Source organism: Helianthus annuus, chromosome 11 (assembly GCF_002127325.2).
Source record: "Helianthus annuus cultivar XRQ/B chromosome 11, HanXRQr2.0-SUNRISE, whole genome shotgun sequence".
Classification (NCBI taxonomy): domain Eukaryota; kingdom Viridiplantae; phylum Streptophyta; class Magnoliopsida; order Asterales; family Asteraceae; genus Helianthus; species Helianthus annuus.
In genome coordinates, this window is record NC_035443.2 from 8,990,444 (window position 1) to 9,005,690 (window position 15,247).

A 15,247-nucleotide genomic window follows, 5' to 3' on the forward strand; every position below is an offset into this window, starting at 1 on the left:
CGACATCTCTTTGACTCATTCTATTGAGAAAGGGTGCTACTTTCTACACCCCCTAATTACATTTTACACTCTCATCCTCTCACATACTTACAGGCGGGGCCCGCGTGGGATCGGCAGTTTTCCTCTCACAAGGGGGAGGTATAATCAGGAGGGGGGGGGGGGTTGTGTTTAGAATCAGCTTTGAGAAAATGTATATTACTATTAACCATCATAGACTATCAAAGTTGCATTTATTGTTAGGAACGCTCATTAAGTCGATAAGGTCAGAAAAACTTAAATGCTTTTAGATTACCGTCATCTGTGGGCCGTCTTTGAAAATTCTAAAAAACACTTTTGGTCTTGGGTGAGATAAAAAATTTGGGTTTTATTTGCGAATCTTAATTTAACATAAACCCATCAATCATTCAATCAAATATATAAAAACTAAAAACCCTAAACATATGAATTCACACAATAAGACTAAAGGTTCTAAAATAAAACAAGAATCTCAAGAATTTTATACCTTAATCTTAAGATTATCCACCCAAAAAAACCCTAGAATCGCCCTTTGAAACCCCTCCTGCGTCGATGATAATGATATCCTTGCTTCCTCACTCAATTTCGACCTATCAATCCACCCCTCTGATGCGATGATGAATGAATGAACCCAACGACCAACGTGAATGATCGACGTTCTGACTTCTTCTATTGCCCAACAGTGCCCACAATTGGGTTATAATTTTTGAAATACGTTTGTTTATTAGCCACTTAGGGTCTGTGCCTGTTAATTAGGCACAGATTGGCCATTGGGCCTTTTAACTTTTAAAGGTTACCAATCTCATTCTCATATATGATGTACACACTTATAACACAGGCCCATTAAACATTTTTTTTTATTACACAGAGTCCCTTTGAGGATATCTTTATAAAAACATACAAATTTTTTCTTTAAAAATATATACATAAAAAATATAAAATAAATTTCGGGACCTATATTAGTTTGGGACCTGAGCACAGGACCACCCTCCACTTGCTCAGGGCTGGCTCTTAATTAAAACCACCTTCACAACACAATCTCTATTTCTATCCGTATGTGTTGAAATGTATCGTAAAAAACATCTATATTTTTCTTAACAACCAATGAATACTATACAAGTCAGATGATAACCTAGTCCGTCTATCATTCCAGAAGAAACTTAAACTTACCGCCCTAAAAACTACTATGTTAAAACCCCTAACCTAGTACCCGTGTGTAAAGAAATATCTATATAACTTTCTTTATTAATAACCAAACCACTCCAGATTTTCGTGTCACAAATCTAGACAATAAACAAAATAGACCAATCGAATTCTGAAATGTGTGCCCACCCACCCCCCGTGATTCACCTCAAACATATCAAAACTATAAAAAGCAGAAATAAAAGATGACAATACAACATCTGACAACACTCTACTAAAATCACAAAACAAAAACACTCCAAAACCTTCAAACAAACTCAAACCCATCACTCATGTCTCCAAATATTATCATTTTCATCATCTTTTCCACAAACTTCTATATTCATACCTACTCTCTCACACACTGGGAAGACATACAATCTCTTAAACACTTCCGAAACGGCGTCGTTTCCACCTCAATAACCCCCGGTTCCTGCTTGTCCACCTGGGACTTCACCGTGGATCCATGTGATTCCCTCTCCGGTGAAAAATTCACATGCGGTATCCGATGCGACGTCGTTTTATCCAACATCAGTAGAATTACCGAAATATCCCTGGACCGGGCCGGTTACTCCGGTTCACTTACCTCCTCTTCATGGAACCTTCCGTTTCTTCAAACTCTTGACCTCGCTAGCAACTATTTCTCCGGTCCAATCCCCGGTTCGTTCTCCCGGTTAACTCGGTTAACACGACTCAGTGTTTCAACCAACTTGTTAAACGGGTCAATCCCTGACTCGCCCGGGTCATTACCCGGTTCGCTAGAGGAACTACTGCTTGACAACAATGGGCTTCATGGGCCCATCCCACTATCTCTAAACGGTTTAAAAAATTTAAAAAGACTCGAACTCCAAGGTAACCAACTCAGTGGCGAGTTCCCCGAGTTGACTCAACTCGGTAACCTTTCGTTCCTTGACGTCAGCAACAACGTCATCTCCGGCTACCTTCCGGCGAGTTTTCCGGCCAGTTTAATCGAGCTTGCAATCAGAAACAACTCTTTACAAGGGAATATTCCGGCGAATATTATTAACAATTCCGTTTATCTTCAAGTTCTAGATCTGAGTTACAACAATCTCACCGGAGAAATTCCGGCGGAGCTTTTTACTCACCCGTCGTTGCAACAGTTGACCCTAGCGTACAACCGGGTCGGGTCGATTGAAACTCCGGATAACTGGGGGAGAAATAGTGTGTTAATAGCGGTTGATTTGAGTAACAATGATATCCATGGGTTTTTACCCGAGTTTATGGGTTGGATGCCGGATTTATCCGCTCTGTCATTGGAGAATAATAAGTTTTCCGGCGTGATTCCGACGCAATACGCGGTGAAGGCGGTGGCTGAGGACGGTGGTGGGGTGGGGCCGTTTGAGAGGTTGTTGTTGGGTGGGAATTATTTGTTTGGGTTGATACCCGGCCCGTTTTTGCAGGTGAAAAACGGGTCGGGTAGTACGATCCGTTTAGGGGATAATTGTTTGTATGAGTGTCCCGCGAGTTTTTGGTTCTGTGGGGGTGGGGTCCAGAAAAGTGTGGTGGAGTGTAGGAGTTTTAGTTTTAGTCCCGTGATTCCTTGAGACTTGTTGGCTCACGCGTTTGTGTTTGTTTTATGTTTTTTGTTTTGTACATAATTTGAATTTTATTTAAAAAAAATCTAGTGTAATCATGTAATGAGAAACCGAATGATGATGTAAATGTTTGATCGATGTAACGAGAGTTAAAAAGAGACTGAGATGGGTGAATAGGTGATTAGACCGGTCTTGTTTAATCGGTCTGGTCGTTGGAGATGGGATAGTAAGAAACCGAATGATGACGTGGGTGGAAGTATTGGCTATTGACCAAGCTAATGCTCGAAGGCACATGCTTCGTCCATTGAAGCATGCTTATTCTCAAGTCGGAGGCAGAAAGTACGCCGCCCCCTCATGTAGTGAGACTAACGCTATTATATAGGGGGAAGTAAATGTTCAATTGATATAAGCAAGTTATCAATTTCTTTTGAAAGTTCTACAAGAAGACGATCCAAGTATCAATAACTTTAACTTGCTTATAAACTCTTTTTAGTTTAACTCAAGTTAATAACAACTATATACAACCCTTAAATGAAACTAACAATTAACGCAGTCATTTTCACATAGTTAAATAAATATTTAAACAAAATTAAACAAGAAAAAAGACAAATTAAACCACAAACAGTTTTGCAACAAAAAAAAAATCATCAAAACTAAACGAGAAAATAAGAAATAATGAAGCAAGAACCAATTACATGCAGTTCAATGGGATGGCATTGAAGGTCGGAGCGGTGCACCGCGTTAGCTAGTGACTCGAGGGGGTGTAGGGGATCGCGAGGGTGAGGCAACGATCTAACGGCTTATGTTGGCCGACGGTGATAGCCATAGTAATACAGAAGGTTAGCCTAACACACCCTTAGTCCCTCACCAAACTTAGCAAAAACAACCCACCAAGTTACTCCGCAACAAATCAATAACAGCCCACAAACCATCAGGCCCAATTCCTATGCTTGAAATATTATTTATTTGTTTGTTTTGTTTATTTTGGGCTTGTAGAGGTAGAGGTTCACATATCGATTTGGGCCTTGACCGGTTCTAGGGAGACTGGTTTGAGGGAGAAGCCAGTTCCGGTTCCAAACCGGTTTTGGTAGGTTTGAAACACAGCTTATAGATCCGGTTTGGTTCGGTTTCAGTTCAATTCGGTTTCACTTCGATTCTATTTCGGTTTGTAAACCAGTTCATGCGAGCACATTTTTTTAATTAAAATATTTATATTAAAATTCGACTTTTATATTTTTAGAATTTTCGAAACAAGAAAATAGAAAATCAAATACAAAACACATAATTATAAAAAAATAAACGCATACATATATACACATATATAGGGAATTTTTCAAGAGAAAACTCTTTTTATTGTGAAAACTCGAATACTCTCAATAAAACTTAAAAAGCACACAATTTTTTAAAACATTTTTTTTGTTGTAAATCCATCATTTTTAACATACAACAAAAACTTTTTTTATTGAAAATAAAATTAATATTACACATGTGCAACATTATGAAAAACCTCCATCCCTATCCTCAAAAACCTAAACCACCCACCCCCAAAAACCTACCCCCCCTCCCCCTCCCAAACAAAAAACCAACCCCCACCTAAAAACTAAACTCGAAACCTAAACCTCTAAAAATCTAACACTAAAAGCTAAACTAAACCGAAAATCTAAACCCTAAGGCTAAGTAGTATTGCATATGTGCGATACTATAATAGAAGTTTTGAAAGAAGCACGACACGCTCAATCTTTTTTATATCGAAAAAAAAAGCTCGAATATACTTGAATGAAATATTAAAAAAATGTGATCTTAAGGTGCAATTTTCTTTAAAAAAAAAATTTATAACATGCGAAGAAGATAGAAATGTTTGAAAACTTATATATATTTTTGTCAATTTTGCCCCTCCTTCATTAAAAGTCTCATTCCGTCCATTAGTGAGGAGTTTTGAGATTTCTCACTAACTATGAGTTTTTAATTGAACCCTCACCTACATATAAGATTGGGTTCCATGGGTGACACCAAAAGAATGAGGAATTGAGGAACTATTTTCGTCCAGAAAAGTTAAAATAAAATCTCTTCGACACCTCCATGTTAAAGCACGCTCCAAACCCTTCATGTGTCTCAGATCTAGGGTTTCTAACCTAACATTATGAAATTCTAGAATTCCCAACCCAAAATTCACTACAGATTCGATTTCTTTTTCATGTTTTTATCACTCATTCAACATAGATATTCGACACTAGGGGTGTTCATCAAAAAAGAATTTTTAAATTATTCGAATCGAATTTTTCGAATTTTTATTTTTTTACCTGAATTTGTATTCGATTCGATTAATATTTGGAACTCGAATTCGAATCAAATTCGAATAAATTCGATTTAATTCAAATTCACCCTAAACAGTAAATTAATTTAATTTCTTTTTTTTTTTAAAAGTACTACAAACTAATTATATTCAACATAAAATATAATAATCTATAAAATTAATTAACTATCAATATTTCAAAACACCAAAAATTAGAAGATAGGTTGGTTACTGGTAGCGATTTAAGTTTGGTAAACATTTAGAAATAAGTAGCATGGGCTATTTGTCAGTAGGTTTGGTAATGTTATGAATAATAAACTTATTATTTATGGAGGTAGTTCATACTTTGGCCAAGTTTAGAAGTTATATGTGCGTGTGTACATGTTTGTGTGTGTATATACATATATTAAAAAAATTATATATAAATTGAATCCGAATTTCGAATCGAATCGAATTCAACATCATAAATTCGTATTCGATTCTAATTCGATTAGTGTACTCGAATACGAATGATTAAGTGCTGAACGAGTAAGAGATCTGAACCATTAAGTGCTTAATCAGTAAGAGGCCTGAACCATTAAGAGCCAGTATAATACTTAACCGTTCTGAGGCAAATGTCTGACTAATTCAGACTCGGTATAATGCTTAACCATTCAGAGGCAAACTGTCTGAACCATTAAGTGCTGAACCAGTAAGAGGTCTAAGAGGTCTGAACTATTAAGAGCCTCATTAAGAGGTAAACAAACAGCCCCTTACTCATATTAACAAAAAAAAATTAGTTTTATGATGAGCCCGAACCGATAATCATTCAAATAAAATAGTTTCCTCTTGTGCTTTTTGTTTATTTTATTTTCTTTTTATATTGGAAATTACTTAGAAAGTCATGGGCGAAGCTTTTAAGAAGCGGGAGGGGGCGGCCGCCCCCCCCCCCCCCAAACTTTTCGCTTAGTAGTGAACAGTATGTAGTTTTCGTATGTAAATTTTTGGGTATATACGTTTTCGACCCTCCGGTTTAATAGAAATTTTAGGTCCGGTGACTTCCGCCACTCTCGGTCGGAAATCTTAAGCTTCGCCACTAAGCTCGGAAGCACGGAAACGCCATTGAGGTTCCGTCTCCCGTCCCGGGGACTGCTAGGGGACGGAAACGGCACGGGGACGGCCGGGAAACGTCCTCGGCATGTTGGGTACGACCTGGAAACGTGTTGCAGAAGGGGGCGGGGTTTGGGGACGTGCAGGAAACATTTCCGACAAGTTTCCGTTTATTTTTCTGGCCGGAAACCTGCAATTTTCGCCTGAAACCTGCTGGAAACCAGGAAGAAGAAGAGCGGCTGCGTGTTTGTTGCGTTTGAGCCTTTTTAGGGTTAAATAAGTTTATGGATTTTAACTTTTAACCCATCTATCTTTTATTAAGTTACATTTACTCCCTAAAACTTGTAAAATGTACATAAAAAGTGTAAAATTAGTTTGTGTGTCTTAACATTTAACCCCCCTATTTTCACTAGCTTACATTTGGTCCTTAAACTTATAAATTTATACATAAAAAGGTATAAAATTAACATTATATATATAAAAAAATTATATAGATAGCTATTTTTTATTTCTTAAATTTTAAACTATCTTATCGCTAAACACGAAATAGCGAGCGCTATTTCATCGCTATCGCTACGTAGTATATAGGTACGTTGTCGCTATTCACTATCGATAACTATGCTGTTAATATTTTATTAGATTAGGAAGATATGAGATTTTTGAACTTTACATCAATATATAACTATTTTGGGGTTTTGTGTTACATTATCTTTAATATATATTTATTTTTTTATATGTTTTTATTCCCGTCCCCGCTTCTTAAATTTTTTAGTTTTGCCGTTTCTCGTTCCCATACCCGTTCTCATACCCCGTTCCCGTACCCGTCTCAGTACATCATACCACTAAGTTGTTGCTCTCTTTGTAATTCACATGTTTTCTTAATGTGGTTTTACTAATATTAAATTCATATCAGACAAAGATTATAGCTTTTAAATAGAAAAACTATAACAATAATGTAAGACAAGTAATTGTTTATTTCTTCTGAAGCTGGCATTCAATATTGAAAATAACATCACAGATAAAAAATGGCCTGTCAAGTTGTATAAACTCTTATTTGAGTAAGTGTGGATCTAAGAACTTTTTTCATGGGGTTCCTTTTGGTAGATTTTCACTCATTCTCACTATTTTATTTTCAAATCATACGAGGTTCTTACTAATTTTCCAATTTTTTTTAAACCGAATGGGTTCCTAAGAACCTACAAAAGTGGCCTAGATCCGCTCCTGATTTGAATTCAACTGAAAAAAGCATGTTGATAAATTAAAGTTATATTATTACACAAATGTTCATGTGATAGAAATTTTCTTTACACTTATAATCACTTCTTTTAAAGATTACGGATCTGATCTCAAATCTTTTTTTAAAGGGTAAATTACACTTTTCGTCCTTTGTCCTTTATGTTTGTGCCGGACTGCGATAGATAGCCTTTAACTTTAATAATTACAATCACAATCCTTTATTTTCGAAACCATTACGCTCTACGTCCTTTAGCACTAACCATGTTAAAATTTTCAGTTAAGTTTGACATGTGTCTTGAACATAAGGGTAGGTTAGTAATTTTACTTGTTGTATTTAAAATATCTTAGAAAATGGCCGGCCACCACCCTTGGTGGCGGAGCCACGGCGGCAGTGCCAACTACCACCACCACCCTTAGCAAAATATCTTAAAATACTTTTGCTTTTAAAGTATTGCTTTGGTTTACTGATAGGGTGGTTGTGTTATTTGCTAACGAAAATGAAATTGGTTTACTGATTTGTAATTAGAGTGGTGGTGGTGTTGAAACGTTCACTGATTTGCAGGTGGCCGGTGGTGAATCTATGGTGGTTGTTTAACTTATTTGCAGGCCAAGGATTTTAACTTTAAAGATAGAAGATGCTAACAAATAAATGGGGAATAATTAAAGTGCAAGAGATATATATTAATGTTTTTTTTATATAATTTAAATAGATTGGAGTAAAAAGACATAAATGCCCTCATGTGCAAGGCATATGTCATAATTAACTGAATATTTTAATCTGGTTAGTGTTAAAGGACGTAAAGTCTAATGGGTTTTACAAATAAAGGACTGTGACTGTAATTATTGAAGTTAAAGGGCGCCCATTGCAATCCGATACAAACATAAAGTACGAAAAGCGTAATTTACCCTTTTTCAAAACATTACACGTTTGAGGTTTATCATTAACATACGTTTAAGCATATATTAAATCTATATGGAATAACCATTTTACAAGAAGAAAACGTATCATTCCTCTTCGGACCTCATTTCCTTACCACCGATCTACATGCCCCATCTCTGGCATGGTTGCGGATTTGCGTTTGTCCCCTTTCGGTTTACGTGACAACGACTTTAAGTCGAGGCTCTTGTCTCTCTCAAGATCAATTGATCACTCCTCTTTAGAAATGGCAATGAGATGAGATTGGGACGAGTATTGGTAAATCTTGGTCTCATATTCAATCGTAGCATCGCTTGTATTGGGATACCTATTGGTTTGTCAAATCTATCCGTTGGAATTTCGAAATACATTACTTACTATTTTTGCTTTTATATAAATATATTACTTAAGAAAATTAACTAGTAAATTATTTTATTACCCAATGACAAATGAAAATAAAAATAAAGATTAAAGTGTTTATGGACATGCTTTTAGTAAACTGGGTAGTACGGGTAATTTGGTCAGGTATCACCTAATACCATACGCATCTCATATCCACGAAATCTTTTAAAACCAATCTCATATCTGAATATCCATCTCATTACCCGTTCCAATGTTTTGGGTTTGTTTACCATCCCTACTCTTGTTATAATTCACCGAACATTTAGGACCCGATATGTAATTCCTAAGAAAAATACCAAAACTACACATACAACAAGTATATGTAATTTCCTACAAGAAATACCAAAACCACACATACAACAATTATCACCCGTAAATTAAGGCTTATCCTAATGACAAGGTTTTGGACTTTTGTAAAGATCATTACAATAAGAAAACATTTTTCAATTAGTTAGTGCCATGTAATGTTTGTGCAAGTATGAAGTCAAATGATACTCTGAAGTGTGATATGTAATGTTTGTGCAAGTATGAAGTCAAATGATACTCTTAAGTGTGAACTTAAATATGATTGTGTGAGTAATCATTTGATAAGACATTAGGCCATGTGATATATTGTGCTTATCAATTAGGCCATGTGATATATTGTGTGTGGCTTAAATTATATATTGAAAACTTTACTTTTACCAAATCACACATCACCTATGACTTTTGTTTTCATAAAAAATACTAATTTATAAGTATATTACACGATACAAATCATAATTTAGCGTAGCTTTTCACTGACGTGGATGATGACGTGGCATTTGAGCCGGATATTTTTTTGCTGACGTGAACATAAAAAGATTAAAGTGTAATTTGCCTCTCTGTGATTTAGTGGCGGGAGCAGGTTGCCACCCTCAAGTTATTTTTCTTTTTTACACTCTGTGCCATTTTGCTTACAAAATGTTACACCATTCACTCCTGTCTAGTGATACTTATTATCTCATATTGAAACACTTTAAATGCTTCAAATGCGGAACACAGTAGAAAATCGGTGGGTGTCGTGACTCGTGACTAGAAATTCATTAAATCATGTCAACAACCACATGTCTAGTGATCATATTACTAGGGTTCTCAACTAAAGTGTGTAAATCAAAGAATTAAGCACAATGGCAACCGAATTCATCATCAGAAAGTAACTTAAGTGCTTCATCAACTTTTCCTACTTTACTAAAAGAATTCATCATCATATTATAAGTAATTAAATCTGGAACAACCCAACTCTTTTTAAGCTCATACAACATCTTTTTAACCTCCCCAATTCTACCAAGTTCTGCAAGACTATATAACGATGCATTGCACACAACAACATTAGGTACAATGCTTCGAACCTTCACCTCCATTCTACCAGCTTTGCATAACACATCGATACAAATAGTGAAAGTCACAACAAAGGCGGCATAATAACCATCTGACGACGAGGCCCACTTATCGCCCAGTGGTCTCGCCTTGGGCCCTGTCTTTATTGGGCTCATCAAACAGGCCCAGAAGTTGCTTTTTTCTCTTAAAAGAGAACTATGAGATATGGCGGGAAAACAGAGATGTCTTATCTCTCTGTTGCCACATTAATTGCCCGAAGGCAAAATGAGGACATCACCAGAAATAGTACCGAAAGGCAGCTGACCTCATTAAATGATCAAGAGGTCGGACCGTTGGGGCTCAGACACGTGTCTGAGTCTCTCAAAGAGTTAAAGAAACCGTTAGATGGGGTTGAAGGAACTTTTCAGAGGAGATAAGCAAACTCCTTTATATAAGGAAGATGAGAACATTGTTGAAGGTATGCATTAAACACTGACACTCATTGAATACACACACATTATTTACACCAAACATTCCTTTGGGTCACATTTAAGGCTTCAAGCCCAGAATTCACACCATTGAGGATATTCCGGCGATCTTGCACTCGTCGAAATAAGCTCTTCATTCTCCGGCATGGTTACTTATTCTCGCGTCGGAGCTTGGTCACGGATTCCCTCTCCGGGGTCCTTCGTGGCGAGGCTAATGGTGTTCTTTTTGTAGGAAGACGACGTAGATCCTTTGCAACGTTGATGAGCCTCGTTGACTCTCCACCGGGAATCAGGGACTCGACATTGGCGCCATTCGTGGGACACTATTCGTGTAGTGATCTTACTAAGTACCTAAGACGTTGTAAAGGATATCTCTCGTGTAAAACAACATGGCTACACCACCTCCACCCCCAAACTCCCAGATAATGAAGGCAGTTCAAAACACCAACGAAGTAGTGACTGTTGAAGACATCACCCATGAGGAAGAAATGAGCGACAGGGCTGGACTGTCGGTGAAAAAGGATGCCATCACACCAGATTTCGTCTCCATGCACAGGGATGAGCTGCGGAAACAGCTCGACGATCTGGAGGGACGGGAGAATCTTGAAAGCTTACGGGGCAGGCTCTCCTTTGATACGCCATCTAATAAAAACAACACCAGCTCTCACGTAGGTAAAAATGATTCAGACTCATTAAACGCATTTATGATTGCCCTAAGGCAGATGACGCCCGAGGAAAGGGAAATTTGATAAAAGGGAAGGATCACACGGAGAAAAAAGGAAAAGGTAAGGACGACCAGGATGATGGCATGCTAGACAGGCCTTACTTGTAACAACCCGCACCTTCGTGCGTTGTTACTACTCGACACACTCGTTACGCCTAGCACCGGAGATTCGGATCATAATGAAATCATACCAATTTTATCGCTAAATCGAAGTATAATCGAATAATTACGCATATTCTATCGCTATTACAAACCTATTTTGCATAACACTCACGATGATGTCGAATATGGGCCTAAACTACCCTTCTCGATGAGCGTGAGGTGTCAAAATGTGAGTAATCAACGCTAACGAGGGTTATCGGGTGAGTACTATGACTCTAACCGTCATGACGATGATGGCAATATGAGTAAGTGGTGCCCCGATAATCATTGTGGCACATCACATCGAAGAACGCACTCGAAGGCACGCGTAACTCGATCACCGCACTGAGAATTGGATACATAAATACGTATATACGGCCCTTTTGTGATTAATTATAATAAATAAATTAATAATTATATAAATATATAAAAATATGGCTTAAACCGTCGAAATCGCACCAAAAACGGGATCAAAAGGCTTCCGAACGGATCAATTCGATCAGACTAGTCCAATTGGTCAGACCGGCCCAATCAGATAGGCCAGTCCGATCGGATGGACCAGCCGATCGACTGGGCCAGCCGATCGACTGGGCCAGCCGATCGACTGGGCCAGCCGATCGACTGGGCCAGCCGATCGACTGGGCCAACCGATCGACTGGGCCAGCCGATCGACTGGGCCAACCGATCGACTGGGCCAGCCGATCGACTGGGCCAGCCGATCCAACTGCTGTTTTGCCTTCCTTTCCCCTTCCTTGCCTATAAATACCCCTCCATTCCCTCCCAAACACTTGTGTTGCTGCTCCTAACCGACCAAGACGCTCCAGCCCTCAAATCTCTCGATTTCTTCCGATTCTTGTAAGTTTTCGACTCAAATCTTGTACTTCCTTGATCAAAATGCAATCCTTCATCTTTCTACCTTTCAAATCTCAATTTTTAACCGTGAAACCAACGGATTTGGGGTGTTCTAAGGTGATGTCACCATAAAGTTCTTCAAAGGTGATGTCATCCCATGAAGAACAACTCAGATTCGGATGATTTACATACGATTCTTCATGAATCTCAACCAAATCAATGTTTTTCTAATCAAAAGGCCACGGATTTGGGTTGTTCGGATAGATTTCATCACAAAGTTCTTATGAACTTCAAGTGTTGACCTCATATCATCAAGAACAACTCAGATCCAGGGCATTTCCTAAGTAAAATCAAGGTTTTTACATCAGATCTAGTGATAAAATGATCGATTTCGAGTTAAACACGGAAAAACCGACAAAAACGACCAGTTCCGACGAACGGGGTGATTCCCGGCCGATGAAACAGGTTAGAATTGACGGGATTTCAGTTGCTTAACACCTCATCGTAACGACTCGACCCAAAACGCCGAAAAACGCTCGAAAAATCATCGAAAACAGCCGAACAGGATGGCCAATCGAGTGGCCCAATCGATCGAACAGACCAGTCGATCGAGTGGCCCAATCGATCGAACAGACCAGCCGATCGAGTGGCCCAATCGATCGAACAGACCAGTCGATCGAGTGGCCCATTCGATCGAACAGGCCAATCGATCGAGTGGCCCATTCGATCGAACGGCCCATTCGATCGATCAGGCCCATTCGATCGATCAGGCCCATTCGATCGATCAGGCCCATTCGATCGATCAGGCCCAACCGATCGACCAGGCCCACTCGATCGAGTGGCCTGTTCGACTGGGCCAGCCCAATTTCATCATTTCGTCCAATTTTAACCCAATTTCGCCCGATTTCACGCAAATCGATACCGTTTAACGCATAGTAATCTATCACTCACATAAATTGTCTGAAATCAGGACATTCTCCGGCACCGATTCCGCAAACCTAACCGAATACGCGCTGTGAGTATACTTGACCCCTTTTATCGAATTTTGGGTGTAACATACGTTCCATAAAAACCAAACTTATCAAACGAATGATTTAATTGGACTATTTATCACTTGCGAATAACTGTTTGTATAGATATACGTGATGCTAGTACATGTATGCTAGGACTTATACTCGTGACGTCCCACCAAGACTAGTATAGTACTATTTCGCCCGACGGGGTCTAGTTATGCCATCAAGAGTCGAGCATCGAGGACTTAGCTGGTAGTATCAGTTTTGTGAGTATATATGTTGTGTATTACGTTTATGCATGTGGAAATTCGCAGCACTTTTAATCTATCACTCTATCACATATCAAACCTGTATACTCGCCAATACTTTTGTATTGACAAAGTTTTAACGTATGTTGCAGGTTTAGCCGAAGTTTACATCAAATCAAGCTAGGAAGTCTAGAAACTCATCTAAATTATAGGTTGTCGGATTTGAATTGTTCGAGAGAACAAGAAATCTGTGATAACTTATGTGATTGTATTGTTTGTTAGTATGGGATGACAAATGTAATAAATATTATCGCAATATAGTTGTTATGGATTCTCTTGAGCAATCTGATTCGCCTAGTGCCGCGCCCCGATGATTCCGCCATCGGTTGGGGTGTGACAGATTGGTATCAGAGCCATAACTATAGGGAATTAGGCAAAGTTTGAGACTCGACCTAGTCCGGGTCGATGACTTACGAAAGTGACCTAGTCTATAGTCTAAGTACCAACAGGCCGACTCTTACGAACTCGTTAGGGTTTGTTTGGGCCAACTTGCTACTCTCGATCGAATTTGTTGAAAAGTTACAACTATTGTGTGAACACCGCATACTACAGCTTCACACAAAGAGCCTTTCCTAAGGCTAGAAGGTTACTTAGCCTTTCCTAAGGCTGACACAATACACATGTTTTCAAAACTACTCGCATAACAAAACCGAGTGATCTAGTCGAGACCAGGTGTGAAAACCAATAACTCTCGATAGGATCACTCACTCAGCGTATTTTTCTAGCACGAGAACTCTTCGTTGAGCTAGGAGTGACATCCACATCTCGACAAAAGGTCTCCATTTCGAAATTCTGGTGGAACTCTCGGATTTATTCGATGAGCACAACCACAAATGGGAACGAAGTTGTTAAGCCAGGGGTGAAACCCATACCTTAATCAACTGTCCCACTCCATAAAATGGTTTACAAAAGCTCTCACCAAGGTCACGACCATAACAACGACTCAGGCTACGCGAAGACTAGAGAGACGAATGTCAGGAGCTGCATCCCAGTGGAAGCATGAGTCCTCTAGGTCAACGCGTATGCCCGAACTTGTTGGGTATAGTCGGGTTACTTGGGTAGTCAACGCCTAAACACCCAAGGCATTCCATCTAAATTTTACGTGTATGGTTTACGTCTATGAGTTTTCAAATTTAAGCTTTACGATTTACCGATTTCTCGATTTATCGAACCTCGATTTACAAAGCGCACAACTTGCACAGCCATCGCAATCTAAAACAAAGACCGAATGATCGCAACAAAACAAACGCCTAAGTACTCGAATTCGCTTACGCCATTTCTCTCGTCGCGTCCTCGCAAATTCTAAATCAATATCTATGTGTAACCTACAACTATATCTATATGTATTAAATACAAAACGAATCAATTATGTGAGAGTTTAGGAATCTAGAATTTTCCTATGTGGCTCCTATGTGTTTAAATTAAATATCAAGTTTTGATCGAATCAAATCGCATCAAAAGCTCAAAAATCATTATGATCGAATCTCATTCCGAATCCTTCTGTCTAGATGCCTTCCAACAACTCGATCTCGAGACGAGTAGCTAGGAGAAGAGCCCAACGACGCGCCGATAAGAGGATTGCCTCAATTGTGACCAAGGAAGTGGTCAAGCTCATTCCTCAAATTGTCGCGCAAGTGCACTCTCAGAGCCACTCTCGAGCCCCGGAAGACGTCAAGACGGAATCTGCATTCCTC

The 15,247-nt window shown here is 38.8% G+C and overlaps 1 protein-coding gene across 2 annotated transcripts; it reads left to right on the forward strand.

The window, feature by feature from the left end:
* The first annotated feature begins 1,321 nt into the window (after window positions 1–1,321).
* On the forward strand, window positions 1,322–2,891 carry LOC110889474 (probable LRR receptor-like serine/threonine-protein kinase At1g34110). Of its 2 annotated transcripts, XM_035979566.1 has the most exons (2): window positions 1,326–2,589; window positions 2,631–2,766. In XM_035979566.1, exons 1-2 carry the CDS (start codon window positions 1,491–1,493, stop codon window positions 2,636–2,638), a joined length of 1,107 nt encoding a protein of 368 aa, XP_035835459.1. In that variant the 5' UTR covers window positions 1,326–1,490; the 3' UTR covers window positions 2,639–2,766. The 2 variants fall into 2 exon arrangements, with proteins under 2 accessions (XP_021992699.1, XP_035835459.1); XM_022137007.2 differs by having other exon boundaries at window positions 1,322–2,891.
* The last annotated feature ends 12,356 nt before the right edge of the window (window positions 2,892–15,247 follow it).